The sequence below is a fragment of the Procambarus clarkii genome, chromosome 1, assembly GCF_040958095.1.
Source record: "Procambarus clarkii isolate CNS0578487 chromosome 1, FALCON_Pclarkii_2.0, whole genome shotgun sequence".
NCBI lineage: Eukaryota > Metazoa > Arthropoda > Malacostraca > Decapoda > Cambaridae > Procambarus > Procambarus clarkii.
In genome coordinates, this window is record NC_091150.1 from 14,822,098 (window position 1) to 14,842,214 (window position 20,117).

The 20,117-nt window shown below is 50.1% G+C and overlaps 1 protein-coding gene and 2 non-coding genes across 3 annotated transcripts; 2 read left to right on the forward strand and 1 right to left on the reverse strand.

Moving 5' to 3' along the window:
• Positions 1-2,039: 2,039 nt before the first annotated feature.
• Positions 2,040-14,610, reverse strand: LOC138359736 (mesocentin-like). Its single transcript, XM_069319356.1, has 2 exons — positions 14,354-14,610; positions 2,040-3,072 (listed from the first exon to the last, which is right to left on the reverse strand). The coding sequence occupies exons 1-2, from the start codon at positions 14,608-14,610 to the stop codon at positions 2,040-2,042; spliced, it is 1,290 nt and encodes a 429-aa protein (XP_069175457.1).
• On the forward strand, positions 3,099-3,171 carry TRNAR-UCU (transfer RNA arginine (anticodon UCU)). Its single transcript has one exon. It is a non-coding gene; the product is annotated as a tRNA-Arg (tRNA).
• Positions 10,635-10,706, forward strand: TRNAP-UGG (transfer RNA proline (anticodon UGG)). The gene has a single exon. It is a non-coding gene; the product is annotated as a tRNA-Pro (tRNA).
• Positions 14,611-20,117: the final 5,507 nt, after the last annotated feature.

Genomic DNA, 20,117 nt, shown 5'->3' on the forward strand with positions numbered 1-20,117 from the left:
AAATAGTTGTATATGAAAAAGGCTGCAAATATGTCAAGTTTCAGTATCGCAGCCTTATTAGAAAGGGAGGAAAAAACTATAAATAATTTTAACGAACTTTACTCATTTTTCAAAAATACTCTAAAACCACAAGTTTCAAATGAAATAATTTCTATGACACTCATCCATCATATTAGCATATAATAAAGGATTTTCCCAACCTGATTATCAAAAACCATGTTTAGTTTTTCTGATACAAAGAGTCAAAATTCCCAACAAAATAATGTAAATATATCATGTTTATAACTATTTATAACATCAATATATGAACTTAAGAAAAAAAACATAAAATCTACATGCAACATGTAAGGTTCGTGTAAATTGAATTCAAAATAAATGAGTAGAGTCACTTTTATGTAACTTGAAAAATAATGAGGTCAAAGGTGCTGCAACCTGTGGCTGAGGTTGACATCAACCAATTTCCTCCAAAATTGGCATCCTTACAGATAGGCTAACGTGCAGTCAGGTGTATACGTTTCATTCTTGGCAGAAAAAAAAAATGAAAAAATCTAATTCATATTATTACTCATTTTTTTTTATAAAAATAATCATTATATTATTTATTAAATGCTATTGTGATAGCCGAGAGTTATAGACATGATTTCAGTTGACATTTGTGTTTTATGCTAATTTTTTAATATTTTGAAAAATTGTTGACACAATATTAAATATTTTTTTCTTCCTTCCTGTTTATGCTACGATGCTGAGACCCGGACCAGTTGAAGCGCTTTTTATATACAGCTAGTCAAAGACGTTTGATTGAGATCGAACCAGTTTTCATTTAATGCTTTTTTTTGCACATTTTAAAGTTATGTCTCCTTAATAATTCTACAACCAGGGAAGAAAGGGAAGGTTGGGCGGACTGCATTTTTTTGGACTGTCGGAAAGCCTTTGACACAGTACCCCATAAAAGGCTGGTACATATACTGGCTAGACAGGCAAGAGTATCAGGCTGTGGATAAGGGAGTTCCTAAGCAATAGGAAGCAGAGAGTTTCAGTGAGAAATGAGACCTCAGACTTGTGTGAAGTCACCAGTGGAGTCCCACACTCGTTACTCCACTGTACTCGGACCTAACCTGTTTCTGATATATACCTAAATGATCTCCCGGAGGGTATAGACTCATTCCTCTCAATGTTTGCTAACGATGCCAAAATTTTGAGAAGGATTAAGACAAAGGATTACTGCTTGAGGATTCAAGAAGACATGGACAAACTGAAGGAATGGTCGAACAAATGGTTGTTGGAGTTTAACCCAAGCAAATGTAATGTAATGATATTAAGTGTAGGGACCAAGATGCCAGATACAAGATATCACTTGGGAGATGATATGCTTTAATAGTCAGAGAGAGAGAGAGAAAGACTTGGGGGGGGGAGTAATATCACACCAGACCTGTCCCCTGAAACCCATATCAAGGGGATAACATCAGCGGCATATGCCAGGTTGGTTAACATAAAAACGGCCTTTAGAATCAGCCTTTAGAATAAAAAAGGCCTTTAGCTCCAGCATGGAGTCCATATCTATTCAAGCGAAATACAAAAATGGAAAAGGTTCAAAGGTTTGCCACCAGACTAGTATCCGAACTGAGAGCTATGAGCAACGAGGAGAGACTATGGGAATTAAACCTCATGTCGCTAGAAGGTAGATGAGCTAGGGGGGGACATGATCACCACATACAATATTCTCAAAGGAATTGATAGGGTAGATAAAGACTATTTAATACAAGGGGCACACGCACTAGGGGACACAGGTGAAAACTAAGTGCTCAAATGAGCCACAGAGATATTAGAAAAAACTTTTTTAGTGTCAGAGTGGTTGACAAATGGAATGCATTAGGAAGTGATGTGGTGGAGTCAGAGTCCATACACAGTTCAAGTGTAGATATGATAAAGAACAATAGGCTCAGGAACCTGTACACCAGTTAATTGACAGTTGAGAGGCGGGACCAAAGAGCCAAAGCTCAACCCTTGCAAGTACAACTAGGTGAGTACAGCTAGGTGAACTAGGTGAGTGGATGTGGATGCGAAACACACACATGGCACAGTGGATAGCCGTCCTCATGGCACAGTGGATAGCCGTCTTCATGACGCAGTGGATAGCTGTCCTCATGGCACAGTGGATAGCCGTCCTCATGACGCAGTGGATAGCCGTCCTCATGACGCAGTGGATAGCCGTCCTCATGGCACAGTGGATAGCCGTCCTCATGACGCAGTGGATAGCCGTCCTCATGGCACAGTGGATAGCTGTCCTCATGGCACAGTGGATAGCTGTCCTCATGGCACAGTGGATAGCTGTCCTCATGGCACAGTGGATAGCTGTCCTCATGGCACAGTGGATAGCTGTCCTCATGGCACAGTGGATAGCTGTCCTCATGGCACAGTGGATAGCTGTCCTCATGACACAGTGGATAGCTGTCCTCATGGCACAGTGGATAGCCGTCCTCATGGCACAGTGGATAGCTGTCCTCATGGCACAGTGGATAGCCGTCCTCATGGCACAGTGGATAGCTGTCCTCATGGCACAGTGGATAGCCGTCCCCATGGCACAGTGGATAGCCGTCCTCATGGCACAGTGGATAGCCGTCCTCATGGCGCAGTGGATAGCCGTCCTCATGGCACAGTGGATAGCTGTCCTCATGGCACAGTGGATAGCTGTCCTCATGGCACAGTGGATAGCTGTCCTCATGGCACAGTGTATAGCTGTCCTCATGGCACAGTGGATAGCCGTCCTCATGGCACAGTGGATAGCTGTCCTCATGGCACAGTGGATAGCCGTCCTCATGGCACAGTGGATAGCTGTCCTCATGGCACAGTGGATAGCCGTCCTCATGGCACAGTGGATAGCCGTCCTCATGGCACAGTAGATAGCTGTCATCATGGCACAGTGGATAGCCGTCCTCATGGCACAGTGGATAGCCGTCCTCATGGCACAGTAGATAGCTGTCATCATGGCACAGTGGATAGCCGTCCTCATGGCACAGTGGATAGCCGTCCTCATGGCACAGTAGATAGCTGTCATCATGGCACAGTGGATAGCTGTCCTCATGGCACAGTAGATAGCTGTCATCATGGCACAGTGGACAGCGCGCTGGACTTCTAATCCAGAGGTCGCGGGTTCGAATCCCACTGGGGATAGTTGTTTAGCTGGACGTCGCTTTCACTCTGTAAATGACTCGGAAAAAGTTTATTAATAGGAATACTTCTAGTGAGCATTTATGAAATGATTAAATTTACGCGCCTTGATCGTGGACTCAATTCCTGCTACTGGACGGAACCGCTTAGGCTACATTTCTTTTTGGTGCCTCACGGCTGAGTGAACAGCGCTCTGGGGTCGTGGTTCTAAGGGCCCGGGTTCGATCCTCTGCAGAGGCAGGAACAAATGGGTTGAGTTTCTTTCACTCAGATGCTCCCTGTTGACCTAGCAGTAAATAGGTACCTGAGAGTTGGGCAGCTGCTACGGGCTGCTTCCTGAGGATGTGTACGTGTGTTAGAGAGAATGATATGTAGTATCCATAATAGTGAAAATATAAACTGGTTAGAAAGGTGGGATCCAAGAGCTAATAGCTCGCTTCTGCAGACATTTATTTTTTTTTTTTTTTTTTTTTTTTTGAGATATATACAAGAGTTGTTACATTCTTGTACAGCCACTAGTACGCGTAGCGTTTCGGGCAAGTCCTTAATCCTATGGTCCCTGGAATACGATCCCCTGCCGCGAAGAATCGTTTTTTCATCCAAGTACACATTTTACTGTTGCGTTAAACAGAGGCTACAGTTAAGGAATTGCGCCCAGTAAATCCTCCCCGGCCAGGATACGAACCCATGACATAGCGCTCGCGGAACGCCAGGCGAGTGTCTTACCACTACACCACGGAGACTGCAAAATATAGTAAATACACACACACACACATATACACATACACATAAAACACATACACATAAGAACACATACACATAAGAACATATACACACAAGAACACATACACATAAGAACACATACACATAAGAACATATACACACAAGAACACATACACATTATGTTGCCAGGTTGGCCAACATAAGAACGGCATTCAGAAACTTGTGTAAGGAATCATTCAGAACTTTGTATACCACATATGTCAGGCCAATCCTGGAGTATGCAGCCCCAGCATGGAGTCCATATCTAGTCACGGATAAGACCAAACTGGAAAAGGTTCAAAGGTTTGCCACTTGATTAGTACCCGAGCTGAGAGGTATGAACTACGAGGAGAGACTACGGGAATTAAACCTCACTTCGCTGGAAGACAGAAGAGTTAGGGGGAACATGATCACCACATTCAAGATTCTCAAGGGAATTGATAGGGTAGATAAAGACAGGCTATTTAACACAAGGAGCCCAAGCACTAGGGGACATAGGTGGAAAATGAGTGCCCAAATGAGCCACAGAGATATTAGAAAGAACTTTTTTAATGTCAGAGTGGTTGACAAGTGGAATGCATTAGGAAGTGATGTGGTGGAGGCTGACTCCATACACAGTTTCAAGTGTAGATATGATAGAGCCCAATAGGCTCAGGAACCTGTACACCAGTTGATTGACGGTTGAGAGGCGGGACCAAAGAGCCAGAGCTCAACCCCCGCAGGCACAATTAGGTGAGTACACACACACACACACACACACACACACACACACACACACGTATGTAGTGTGTAGTGTATTTTATATGTAGTGATATGATCACTACATACAAAATAGTAACAGGAATTGATAAAATCGATAGGGAAGATTTCCTGAGACCTAGAACTTTAAGGACAAGAGGTCATAGATTTAAACTAGCTAAACACAGATGCCGAAGAAATATAAAAAAATTCACTTTCGCAAACAGAGTGGTAGACGTTTGGAACAAGTTAGGGGAGAAGGGGGTGGAGGCCAAGACCCTGAGTAGTTTCAAAGCGTTATATGACAATGAGTGCTGGGAAGACGGGACACCACGAGCGTAGCTCTCATCCTGTAACTACACTTAGGTAATTACACACACACACACAGCCCAATGATAGAGCCCAATAGGCTCAGGAATCTGTACATCTGTTGATTGACAGTTGAGAGGCGGTACCAAAGAGCCAGAGCCCAATCCCCGCAAGCACAATTAGGTTATCTTGAGGTTATCTTGAGATGATTTTGGGGCTTTAGTGTCCCTGTGAACGCAGGACCACAGGATCACAAGTCCAGCGTGCTGTCTGCTCGGCCGACCGGCTCCAAGTACAGGTGAGTACAATTAGGTGAGTACACACACACGCACCCCCCCCCCGCACACACACACACACACACACACACACACACACACACACACACACACACACACACACACACACACACACACACACACACACACGCATTGGACCATACAACTGTAACAGGAAACGACCTGTCCTGGTACATTTCACTAACGAAGAGGCAGTGGATTACATACTGCATCACAAACACCTACTCAGAGGTAGCGAAAATTACTACAACGTATTTATTGACAAATTCATGACGAAGGAGGAACAGATTGCCCACAGAGCAAGCAAACAACAATACGACTCTTCCCATTTGAGCGCAGCTACACACCCCAGTGCTAATCCACCCCATGCTAACCAGCTCACACGTGCTTCTCAGGTCACCCCTTACCCAAATCAGCCGCCCCTGCTTATCTCCCCAGCACATCCCTTGACCCCTCTGACCCCACTGGAGTCAAATTCATCCCACATTCCAAGGACCCCCTCATCACCTCAACCCCCAAAACCCGTCCAGCCCTCATCCCCTCAACCCCCAAAACCCACCCAGCTCTCATCCCCTCAACCCCCAAAACCCATCCAGACCTCATCCCATCAACCCCAAGAACCCACCCAGACCTCATCCCCTCAACACCCAAAGCCTACCCAGCCCTCATCCCTCCTCATCCCCTCTCCTTCCATGTGACCCCCCACCCTTGCGAGGGAGGTGGGAGGTCCCCCCCACCCCCTCTATCCTTCCCCCTCCCAACCTCTCAACCTCTATCTGTCTCCCAACCTTACGCTATCTCCCAACCCCTGTATGCCCTCCCTAATCTTCAGACCCAGTATGCCCTTCCTACTCCAGACCTACCTACCCAGGCCCTACCCCAGACCCTCCTACCTACCTTCCTAGAAGCCCAGCCCCCAGTAGCCCCCCAAGCACCCCTCCTGAACTCTTTCACCCCCATACACCCCCCGGACCCCCCCAGACACCCCCCGGATCCCCCCGGACATCCCCCGGACCCTCCCCGCCCCCAGTCATCCCCCAGACACCCCCCAGATCCCCCAGATCCCCTCTGCCCCCAGTCACCCTCCAGACATCCCCCAGATCCCCCCAGACCCCCAGAGAAAGGGAGAACTCTGGTACAAGAGTTTCCATGAAGAATCTCAAGGTTTGGTACACCAATGCTGATGGGGTATCTAATAAAGCAGAAGAGATAAAAGAAAGAGTGAGTGAAGCAGATCCTGACATAGTTGCAATTGTGGAAACTAAAATTAATGACATGATCTCAGATGCAATCTTTCCTGAAGGGTACCAGGTGATACGAAAAGAGAGGACACAGAGACAGGGAGGGGGAGTAGCACTCCTAATAAAGCGGAAATGGAAGTTTGAAGACCTGGGAAATCGAGTTACCAATGAGTGCACAAGCTTCATACATGGAACTCTGACAGTAGATGGGCGGAAGATTGTGATCTTGGTAATCTACAATCCCCCACCAAACAGTAGAAGACCCAGGCAGGAGTATGATGACAACAACAAAGCATGTATAGATGAACTGCAGAAGGCAGCAACACTAGCCCACAGAATGAGAGCGAAGCTGCTGATCATGAGGGACCTAAATCATGGACAGATAAATTGGGAATCAAGGAATCCCCATGGAGGGGACGAAACGTGGGGAGCAAAATTAGTAGATGTTATAGACAGGAATTTCCTGACACAACATGTGAAGGAAGACACAAGGGAAAGAGGAGGAGATGCACCGAGCCTATTAGACCTGATTTTCACCCAGAACGTAGAAGATATCGAGAATTTAGAGCATGAAATACCTCTAGGGGCCAGTGACCATTGTGTCCTAGTCTTTGACTACATGATGGAATTCAAACTTATGACCATGGGACAAGAGAACTGGGAAAGGAGAGCTGACTACAGGAAAGAGGACTATATGAGGATAAGGGACTATCTGAGTGAAGTGCAGTGGGAGGAAGAAATTAGAGGAAAAACAGTCCAAGATATGATGGACCTAGTCATACAGAAATGCCAGGAGGCCGAAGAGAGATTTATACCAACGGTAAAGGGAAAAAATAAGAAGGAATATAATAACCCATGGTTTAATAGACAGTGTCAGGAAGCAAAAATGGCCAGCAGGCGGGAGTGGAGGAAGTACAGAAGACAAAGAACAGAGGACAACAGAAGCAGATACAACAGAGCTAGGAACGATTACATTAACATAAGACGAACATCGGAAAGGGACTATGAGAACGATATTGCAATCAAAGCGAAAAAACAACCTAAGTTACTACACAGTCATATAAGAAGAAAAATGTCGGTGAACGACCAAGTGACAAGACTAAGGAAGACAGAGGGGACATATACTGAAAGTGACAAGGAAATCTGCGAGGCACTGAATGCCAGTTTCCATGGAGTGTTCACTACCGAGCCTGAGCAGCTCCCATTGTTGGAAGGGGTTACCCTAGATGAAAGACTATTAGATATAGAGGTGACAGCAGAGGAGGTAATGAAACAGTTGACAACTCTAGATGCAACTAAAGCAGTTGGACCAGACAAAGTATCACCGTGGATACTAAAAGAAGCAGCACAGGCCCTCAGCGTGCCTCTGGCAATGATCTTTAATGAGTCACTTATGTCAGGAGAATTGCCCAGTTGCTGGAAGAAGGCAAATGTCGTGCCGATCTTCAAGAAAGGAGATAGGGAGGAGGCACTTAACTACAGACCTGTATCACTGACAAGCATCCCCTGTAAAACACTGGAAAGAATAATTAGGCTACGACTGGTTGCACACCTGGAGAACATTAGGTTTGTGAACAAACATCAACATGGGTTCTGGACAGGGAAATCGTGCCTAACAAACCTTCTGGAATTCTATGATAAAATAACGAGGATAAGACAGGACAGAGATGGTTGGGCAGACTGCATATTTCTGGACTGCCAAAAAGCCTTTGATACAGTACCGCACATGAGACTGCTGTTCAAGCTCGAGAGGCAGGCGGGGGTGGGGGGAAAGGTCCTAGAATGGATAAGGAACTACCTAACAGGAAGGAGCCAAAGAGTTACGGTAAGGGGCGAGAAATCGGACTGGCGAACAGTAACAAGTGGAGTACCACAAGGATCGGTGCTGGGACCAATTCTATTTCTTGTATATGTTAACGACATGTTTACAGGCGTAGAGTCCTACATGTCGATGTTTGCGGATGATGCAAAGTTGATGAGAAGAGTTGTGACAGATGAGGATTGCAGGATCCTCCAAGAAGACCTGAACAGATTGCAGAGATGGTCAGAGAAATGGCTACTAGAATTCAACACGAGCAAATGTAAAGTTATGGAAATGGGACTAGGAGATAGGAGACCAAAGGGACAGTACACAATGAAGGGGAACAGCCTACCTGTAACGACGCGTGAAAGAGACCTGGGGGTGGACGTAACACCTAATCTATCTCCTGAGGCACATATTAATAGGATAACGACAGCAGCGTACTCTACACTGGCAAAAGTTAGAACATCATTCAGAAACCTAAGTAAGGAGGCATTTAGGGCGCTTTACATTGCCTACGTAAGGCCAGTCTTAGAGTATGCCGCCTCATCATGGAGTCCCCATCTGAAGAAGCATATAATGAAACTGGAAAAGGTTCAGAGGTTTGCAACGAGACTCGTCCCAGAGCTACGAGGGATGGGGTAAGAAGAGCGCCTGAGGGAACTGTGCCTTACGACACTAGAAAGAAGAAGGGAGAGGGGGGACATGATAGGAACGTATAAGATACTCAGAGGAATTGACAGAGTGGACATAGACGAAATGTTCACATGGAATAGTAACAGAACGAGAGGACATGGATGGAAGCTTGAAACTCAGATGAGTCACAGAGATGTTAGGAAGTTTTCTTTTAGCGTGAGAGTAGTGGGGAAATGGAATGCACTTCAGGAACAGGTTGTGGAGGCAAATACTATTCATAATTTTAAAACCAGGTATGATAGGGAAATGGGACAGGAGTCATTGCTGTAAACAACCGATGCTCGAAAGGCGGGATCCAAGAGTCAATGCTCGATCCTGCAGACACAACTAGGTGAGTACAACTAGGTGAGTACACACACACACACACACACACACTCCATAGACTACATTACAGGCACCATGACGATGGGAGGCCCATCAACATAGGGGGACTTCAATCACGGAACGATAGACTGAGAGAACAAGGAACCACATGTAGGTGAGGATACATGGAGAGCTAAACTATTGGAGGTGGCGACGATACGTTTTAAGCCAGCATGTCAGGGGCCCCATAAGAATGAGAAGAAACGATAATCAGCGAGACTCGACCTAGTCTTCACTCTGAACGACTCTGACTTAAGAGAAAACGGTTTCGAGACCCCAGTACGAATGAGCGAATACAGTGTAATCTCGTTTGAGTATTTGATCGAAGAAGGGATAATGTACTCAAGGAAGGGACCTGAAAACAAAAAGCCAGCATTCCGAAAGGGAAACTACTAGGAGATAAGAAAATTCCTAACAGATATTACATGGGAAAGCTCAGGGTAATGACGGCCCAAGATACGATGGACTACATCACGAAGAAGTTTAAGGAGGCAGCAGACAAGTTTGCCCCGGTCTGAAAGGAAAAACGAAATGCAGATGAGAATCCCATCTTGAGGTTATCTTGAGATGATTTCGGGGCTTTTTAGTGTCCCCGCGGCCCGGTCCTCGACCAGGCCTCCACCCCCAGGAAGCAGCCCGGGACAGCTGACTAACACCCAGGTACCTATTTTACTGCTAGGTAATAGGGTGAAAGAAACTCTGCCCATTGTTTCTCGCCGGCGCCTGGGATCGAACCCAGGACCACAGGATCACAAGTCCAGCGTGCTGTCCACTTGGCCGACCGGATCCCATGGTTTAATCAGAGATCTTATCTAGCAAGGTAACAAAATACAAAGGTGCAAAGAAACTATAGAAATAACAGCACACTTGACAGCAGAGAAAGATACCAGAGTGGCAGAGATGAATACGTCAGGGAGAGAAGAGAGGCAGAAGGGCAATACGAAATGACATAGCAAGCAAGGCAAAGACTCAACCTAAATTGCTGTACAGCCACATCAGGAGAAAAACAACAGTGTAGGAACAGGTAATTAAATTGAGGATGCGGGCTGGCAGATTCACTACAAACGACAAGGAAGTGTGCGATGTTTACCAGTTGATTGATCGCATGTTGAAAATTATGCTTTGCCCAAGAAAAAACATTGCTTGCTTTAAATACTCGCATCCCGGGTTCGAATCCCGGACAGGCTCTAGTAATTTTCAATAGGCATATTTAATTCTAAAAAGATAATTTAAATAACGTAACTAAACTCAACTATCCACGGCCTGTTGGTCTAGTGGTATGATTCCTGCTTTGGGTGCAGGAGGTCCCGGGTTCAACTCCCGGACAGGCCCTCAATATTTTCTTTCCCAAGCAAGTTGCTTACATTTTCCCATCGTTAAGAAATGCACTATTAAACATAGGAGACACCATAAGACTTAATTTTAAGTAGTAAATCAGTATGATGCATATAATTTAAAATGTATCTAATTCTGGAATATAGTGAACGAAATTTGCAGAGCCTCAACATTTACATAAAGAGATTCAGGAGAAAGCCAGGCAGGAAGTGGCGGACCAGCCGGGTTATAATGGGTACGAGGGCATCCAGGCAGCTCCAAGCAACAGCCTTGATTGATCAAGTAATCACACGACGAGCCTGGCCCCAGACCGGGTTTTGGGGCAGTAGACTTTCCAGAACCTACTTCAGGTATACTCCGGGTATACTGTACGCCAGGTATACTAAGAGTATACGCCAGGTATACTAAGAGTATACGCCAGGTATACCGCAGGTAAACAGAATCAAATCCATCTGAACACACACGAGGTTCCAAACCTCTTCATTATTAAACAAACTCTTGACACGTTAATACATTAGTGCTTCACCTGTTGCAACGTCGACCGTGTCTACCTGCGTCGACCGTGTCTATTTGCGTCGACCGTGTCTACCTGCGTCGACCGTGTCTATTTGCGTCGACCGTGTCTACCTGCGTCGACCGTGTCTATTTGCGTCGACCGTGTCTACCTGCGTCGACCGTGTCTATTTGCGTCGACGTCGACCGTGTCTACTCGCGTCGACCATATCTACCTGCATCGACATCGACCGTGTTCACCCGCGTCGACCGTGTCCTCCCATGTAAACATCGACCGTGACTAACCGCGTCGACGTCTACTGTGTCTACCTGCGTCGACGTCGACCGAGTCTACCTGCGTCAACCACTACCATGTCTACCTGCTTCGACGTCGACTATGTCTACGAGCGTCAATGCTGACCATGCCTAACAGCGTCGACATTGACCATGTCTACCAGCGTTGACGTTGACCACGTCTACAAGCGTCGAAGTTGACCACGTCTACCAGCGTCGACGTTGACCATGTCTACCAGCGTTGACGTTGGCCATGTCTACCAGCGTCGACGTTGAATATGTCTACCAGTGTCGCCGTTGATTATGTCTGCCAGCGTCGATGTTGACTAGGTCTACCAGCGTCGACGTTGACCATATCTACCAGTGTCAACGCTGACCACGTCTACCTATCTGTGTGTCATCATTACACTTCCGAGTAATGATGACACACAGGGTGGCGGCGTCGACTCTCACAAGGACCTTAGACAGCACGTGGTTACAAGGGAGACATGCAGGGATAAACCAGGTGGTTGGTGCGACGTATCATACAGCACGGGGTCGCCCGTAGCGTTAACACAGCTGGGTGGCGAGTGAGGGTTCGCACACACAAGGGAGGAATTGGCCCGCGCGGAGCACTGGGTGGCGGTGCACGGTGTTGGTGGCACATGGTGTTGGTGGCACACGGTGTTGGTGACACACGGTGTTGGTGGCACACGGTGTTGGTGGCACACGGTGTTGGTGGCACACGGTGTTGGTGGCACACGGTGGTGGTGGCACACGGTGGTGGTGGCACACGGTGTTGGTGGCACACGGTGTTGGAGGCACACGGTGTTGGTGGCACACGGTGTTGGTGGCACACGGTGGTGGTGGCACACGGTGGTGGTGGCACACGGTGTTGGTGGCACACGGTGGTGGTGGCACACGGTGTTGGTGGAACACGGTGTTGGTGGCACACGGTGTTGGTGGCACACGGTGTTGGTGGCACATGGTGGTGGTGGCAAACGGTGGTGGTGGCACACGGTGGTAGTGGCACACGGTGTTGGTGGCACATGGTGGTGGTGGCACACGGTGGTGGTGGCACATGGTGGTAGTGGCACACGGTGTTGGTGGCACATGGTGGTGGTGGCACACGGTGGTGGTGGCACACGGTGTTGGTGGCACACGGTGGTGGTGGCACACGGTGTTGGTGGCACACGGTGTTGGTGGCACACGGTGGTGGTGGCACACGGTGGTGGTGGCACACGGTGTTGGTGGCACACGGTGTTGGTGGCACACGGTGGTGGTGGCACACGGTGGTGGTGGCACACGGTGTTGGTGGCACACAGTGTTGGTGGCACACGGTGTTGGTGGCACACGGTGGTGGTGGCACACGGTGTTGGTGGCACACGGTGGTGGTGGCACACGGTGGTGGTGGCACACGGTGTTGGTGGCACACGGTGTTGGTGGCACACGGTGTTGGTGGCACACAGTGGTGGTGGCACACGGTGGTGGTGGCGCACGGTGTTGGTGGCGCACAGTGTTGGTGGCACACGGTGTTGGTGGCACACGGTGTTGGTGACACTCGGTGTTGGTGGCACACGGTGTTGGTGGCACACGGTGTTGGTGGCACACGGTGTTGGTGGCACACGGTGGTGGTGGCACACGGTGTTCGTGGCACACGGTGTTGGTGGCACACGGTGTTGGTGGCTCACGGTGGTGGTGGCACACGGTGTTGGTGGCACACGGTGGTGGTGGCACACGGTGTTGGTGGCACACGGTGGTGGTGGCACACGGTGGTGGTGGCACACGGTGTTGGTGGCACACGGTGTTGGTGGCACACAGTGGTGGTGGCACACGGTGGTGGTGGCGCACGGTGTTGGTGGACACACGGTGTTGGTGACACTCGGTGTTGGTGGCACACGGTGTTGGTGGCACACGGTGTTGGTGGCACACGGTGTTGGTGGCACACGGTGGTGGTGGCACACAGTGTTGGTGGCACACGGTGTTCGTGGCACTCAGTGGTGGTGGCACACGGTGGTGGTGGCACACGGTGGTGGTGGCACACGGTGGTGGTGGCACACGGTGTTCGTGGCACACGGTGGTGGTGGCGGCACACGGTGTTCGTGGCACACGGTGTTGGTGGAACACGGTGGTGGTGGCACACGGTGTTCGTGGCACACGGTGGTGGTGGCACACGGTGTTGGTGGCACACGGTGTTGGTGGCACACGGTGGTGGTGGCACACGGTGGTGGTGGCACACGGTGTTGGTGGCACACGGTGTTGGTGGCACACGGTGGTGGTGGCACACGGTGGTGGTGGCACACGGTGTTGCTGGCACACGGTGTTGGTGGCACACGGTGGTGGTGGCACACGGTGTTGGTGGCACACGGTGTTGGTGGCACACAGTGTTGGTGGCACACGGTGGTGGTGGCACACGGTGGTGGTGGCACACGGTGGTGGTGGCACACGGTGTTCGTTGCACACGGTGTTGGTGGCACACGGTGTTCGTGGCACACGGTGGTGGTGGCACACGGTGTTGGTGGCACACGGTGTTGGTGGCACACGGTGTTCGTGGCACACACTGTTGGTGGCACACGGTGGTGGTGACACACGGTGTTGGTGGCACACGGTGGTGATGGCGCACGGTGTTGGTGGCACACGGTGTATGTGGCACACGGTGGTGGTGGCACACGGTGTTGGTGGCACACGGTGTTGGTGGCACACGGTGTTGGTGGCACACGGTGGTGGTGGCACACGGTGTTCGTGGCACACGGTGTTGGTGGCACACGGTGTTCGTGGCACACAGTGGTGGTGGCACACGGTGGTGGTGACACACGGTGGTGGTGGCACACGGTGTTCGTGGCACACGGTGTTGGTGGCACACGGTGTTGGTGGCACACGGTGTTGGTGGCACACGGTGTTGGTGGCACACGGTGGTGGTGGCACACGGTGTTGGTGGCACACGGTGTTCGTGGCACTCAGTGGTGGTGGCACACGGTGGTGGTGGCACACGGTGGTGGTGGCACACGGTGGTGGTAGCACACGGTGTTCGTGGCACACGGTGGTGGTGGCGGCACACGGTGTTCGTGGCACACGGTGTTGGTGGCACACGGTGGTGGTGGCACACGGTGTTCGTGGCACACGGTGTTGGTGGCATACGGTATTGGTGGCACACGGTGTTGGTGGCACACGGTGGTGGTGGCACACGGTGGTGGTGGCACACGGTGTTGGTGGCACACGGTGTTCGTGGCACACGGTGGTGGTGGCACACGGTGTTGGTGGCACACGGTGGTGGTGGCACACGGTGTTCGTGGCACACGGTGTTGGTGGCACACGGTGTTAGTGGCACACGGTGGTGGTGGCACACGGTGTTCGTGGCACACGGTGGTGGTGACACACGGTGTTGGTGGCACACGGTGGTGGTGGCACACGGTGTTGGTGGCACACGGTGTTGGTGGCACACGGTGGTGGTGGCACACGGTGGTGGTGGCACACGGTGTTGGTGGCACACGGTGTTGGTGGCACACGGTGGTGGTGGCACACGGTGGTGGTGGCACACGGTGTTGCTGGCACACGGTGTTGGTGGCACACGGTGGTGGTGGCACGCGGTGTTGGTGGCACACGGTGTTGGTGGCACACGGTGTTGGTGGCACACGGTGTTGGTGGCACACGGTGGTGGTGGCACACGGTGTTGGTGGCACACGGTGTTGGTGGCACACGGTGTTCGTGGCACACGGTGTTTGTGGCACACGGTGATGGTGGCACACGGTGTTCGTGGCACACGGTGCTGGTGGCACACGGTGTTCGTGGCACACGGTAGTGGTGGCACACGGTGGTGGTGGCACACGGTGGTGGTGGCACACGGTGTTCGTGGCACACGGTGGTGGTGGCACACGGTGTTCGTTGCACACGGTGTTGGTGGCACACGGTGTTCGTGGCACACGGTGGTGGTGGCACACGGTGTTGGTGGCACACGGTGTTGGTGGCACACGGTGTTCGTGGCACACGGTGTTGGTGGCACACGGTGGTGGTGACACACGGTGTTGGTGGCACACGGTGGTGATGGCACACGGTGTTGGTGGCACACGGTGTTGGTGGCACACGGTGGTGGTGGCACACGGTGTTGGTGGCACACGGTGTTGGTGGCACACGGTGTTGGTGGCATACGGTGGTGGTGGCACACGGTGTTCGTGGCACACGGTGTTCGTGGCACACGGTGTTCGTGGCACACAGTGGTGGTGGCACACGGTGGTGGTGGCACACGGTGGTGGTGGCACACGGTGTTCGTGGCACACGGTGTTGGTGGCACACGGTGTTGGTGGCACACGGTGTTGGTGGCACACGGTGGTGGTGGCACACGGTGTTCGTGGCACACGGTGTTGGTGGCACACGGTGTTCGTGGCACACGGTGGTGGTGGCACACAGGGGTGGTGGCACACGGTGGTGGTGGCACACGTTGTTCGTGGCACACGGTGGTGGTGGCACACGGTGTTCGTGGCACACGGTGTTGGTGGCACACGGTGTTCGTGGCACACGGTGGTGGTGGCACACGGTGTTGGTGGCACACGGTGGTGGTGGCACACGGTGGTGGTGGCACACTGTGTTGGTGGCACACGGTGTTGGTGGCACACGGTGTTGGTGGCACACGGTGTTTCACAGTGCTCACAGTAGATGCGCTCAAGCAGTGTGTGTGATATTTAATTCAGAGGCAATGGTAGTGGTAGAGCTACCTGGTGATGGTAGTGGTAGAGCATCCTGGTGAGGTAGTGGTAGAGCTACCTGGTGATGGTAGTGGTAGAGCTACCTGGTGATGGTAGTGGTGGAGCTACCTGGTGATGGTAGTGGTGTAACTACCTGGTGATGGTAGTGGTGTAGCTACATGGTGATGGTAGTTGTGTAGCCACCTGGTGATGGTAGTGGTGTAGCTACCTGGTGATGGTAGTAGTGTAGCCACCTGGTGATGGTAGTGATGTAGCTACATGGTGATGGTAGTGTTGTAGCTACCTGGTGATGGTAGTAGTGTAGCCACCTGGTGATTGTAGTGGTTTTACTACATGGTGATGGTAGTGTTGTAGCTACCTGGTGATGGTAGTAGTGTAACCACCTGGTGATGGTAGTGATGTAGCCACCTGGTGAATGTCAACTATCACGACAACATCGTCACCACACACTATATAAGACTGTCGGTCATTGCTACAACAATGTCACTACACTATATAAGACTGTTGATTATCACCTCAACAACGTCACAATACACTATATGCCACTCTCGCCCATCACCACAACTGGGTCAATACTCACTATAAGACTGTCGAGCACCACCACAACAAGGTCACTACACCACAGAAGACTGTCGATCATTAACACAACAATGTCACCACACACTGTATATGACTGTCAACAATCACCACAATAAGGTCACTACACACTATATATGACTGTCAATCATCACCACAACAACGTCACTACACTGCACATGACTGTCGACCTTTACCACAACAAATTCACTACACACTATAAGACTGTCGACCATCACCTCACACTGTACAAAACTGTCGATCATAACCACAGCAACATCACCACACACACTATATAAGACTGTCGAGCACAACAACGTCACCACACTATATAAGACTGCCAACAATCACCACAATAACTTCACTACACTATACAAGACTGTCGACCATCACCATATCAACGTCACTACACTATACAGGACTGTTGACTATCACCGCAACAAGGTCACTTCACTTTACTAGACTGACAACCATCACCATGTTACGGCCACTTAGGACCAGTAACCGGGTTCTTGATGTTAATCCTTTTTTTCTGTATTCGTTCCCAAGTTAGTAGTAAGCTTTCAAGAAACAGGCTGTATCAAGCAGTAGAGCAATGCATATATAAGGGGGGGGGGGGGGGGGTTAAGAGAGACACAATTCCCTACACCAATATATTTACACCTTCACCATTATATATATTAAATTAAACTGTTTCTATCCGAATGAACAACTGCCTCTTCACTCAGGGCACAACACAATGACGGTGTTCATAAAACCCAGTAATCCCACGTCTCAGATACACGTTGTCCACTGGCAAATGTTAGCGAGATCACCTTCTACATGGGCCAGTCCACCCTGTTAGGGTTCACCCCCTTCCAACCTGTGGTTAGGGTTGCTCCCACGGGGAGCACTACACCTCACGTCGACTGCACCTCACGTCGCTGGAAGACAGAAGAGCTAGGGAAGACATGATCACCACATACAAAATTCTTAGGGGAATTGACAGGGTGGACAAGGATGGATTATTTAACACAGGTGGCACACGCACAAGGGGACACAGGTGGAAGCTGAGTACCCAAATGAGTTACAGAGACATTAGAAAGAACTTTTTCAGTGTCAGAGTAGTTAGTAAATGGAATGCACTAGGAAGTGATGTGGTGGAAGCTGACTCCATACACAGTTTCAAATGTAAATATGACAGAGCCCAGTAGGCTCAGGAATCTGTACATCAGTTGATTGACGGGTGGTGGCGGGACCATAGAGCCAGAGCTCAACCCCCGCAAACACAACTAGGTGAGTACAACGAGGTGAGTACGGGTCTTAGCCCCTCAGTTCCTGGCGCCATTGACCGCCCCGGGGCTCCCCCAGTCGACCAACAGCTGGCCTTATACACCCCTGGCGAGTGAGGAGGTTCAAGCCTCCTATAACTCACCTGAACCTGCCCGTCCTGACACTGGGAGGTTCTATCTTGGATATCTGGTCTACTCAGGTCGCCAGCTGGGTGTTTATAATCGTGTCCCAGCAACACGTCAGTGGTCTTAGTGGTTATCTTAATCAAGGATGAAATATCACATGCAGTACAAGGTGTCACTAATGGTCTCATAAATATATACATATAGCCCTAGAGAATGGAGGCTCACTTAAACTCATCAGTTAGTTTAAAAGTTTACTGAAGAAAAAGCATATTTACACATATAATTTGCATAAAGAAATTGGTTATAAGCGGAATCATCCGCTAGTGGCAAAACTCTTCTTGACAAGCCTCTGGCAACACGATAAGCTGACTGGGTCCACACCTCGAGCTGCGGGCACACATCTCGCGCCTCTGGCAGCACAATCAGCTGACAGCCCCAGCTGTCAGAAACGTCGTGACTCTCCCACGCCTCTGCAATGCGATCAGCTGGACGTTTCAGAGTTCGTTGCTGGCTCTTTGCACACCAGCTACCACCTCCAGGATCACTAACATCCCCACCTTAATGCTCACACACACCAACTCATGCCTAAATAAGCTCTGGGCTCCTAGCCTAATATCCTGTCACTTAGACAATAAAATGATGAGCAGAAATGTCCACAACATATAAAATGCCCTAGCTCGCCTAGATCAAAAGGGGTAAAGGGAGGGACAATTATCTACCTTATATCATTCCAACCAAGAAGCCGAGTCTTCCTCTGTTGAGGGATGCTGAGGTTCCTGATCCTGGCTTCTGGTCTCCTGATGAACAGTTCCCACACACAGGTCCCTCCGTCGTCCTCGTGGTAACGTGTCTTCGCCGTGCTCACTCACAACAGGTACTTCCTTAATCCTCCTCTTGTCCGGGGTACTGGAGACAGGTACCTTCGTCGTCGTCCTCCACTCTTCCTGGCACTGCCGACACCTCGCAGTCCAGCACAGCTTCCCCTCGCCTCACTGCCAGTAGATTTGGCCCGGCCGTAGCTTCTTGCTTGATGTGGAATACTGGTCCCCTGGGCGACCCAGACGTCACCAGCCCAACGTTCCCTCTGCTGCAGACTCTTGATAGAGCTCTTGGCACTCTATTCTGGTCCGTCCTTGCTTCTGGGCACTCCACGGAAGTTGGATGGCTTCTCAGACTGTCTGCAGAATCGAAGCGAAGCTTAAATCTACTGGAAAGGGCTCCCTAGATCCGAAGCTCACTCGAGCACGTCCTCACTCTATTGCGGCTCGTGACCAACTCTTCCCGCCCAGGTGCCAGCCGCCCTGAGAATCCTCCGCCTCTTGACGTCACACCGCCCGAGGGCTCTCGTCATTGGTCACTTCCGGCACGTGACCTCACCTGGCCAATCAGGTGCCGGGAGGCGTCACGACGTCTTGGCGGGAAACAGGATGGCTCGACACTGTCTTGTGCCACAAAAGACGTAAGACCCTTGCATTATCAAACTTAGCTGGCCATTTTACAGCCAGCTTATTCACGATCCACACTAACCCACACATGAAAATATTCCCTGAACATCAGAGAATACTTAGGCTACAAAGATATGACTCTTCTATGCTGGGAAGGAAGAAATATAGGGGTGGGACACCGTCTCATTTATTAAATTAAACTGTTACTATCCGTATGAACAACTGCCTCTTCACTCAGGGCACAACACAATGACAGTGTTCATAAAACCCAGTAATCCCACGACTCAGGTACACGTTGTCCACTGGCAAACGTTAGCGAGATCACCTTCTACATGGGCCAGTCCACTCACACAGTATCACTGTGTTAATTGTTTTGATCCCAGGTAGCTGAAAAACGAGTCTACCTTGAGAGTTATTCTGCAAGACCTGACCTAAATAAGAGGTCAAAGAAAAATAGACATGAAGATACATACATAAAAGAATTGGTTCAATTTGACAACCAGTTTAAGAGTATGGGCAGTGATC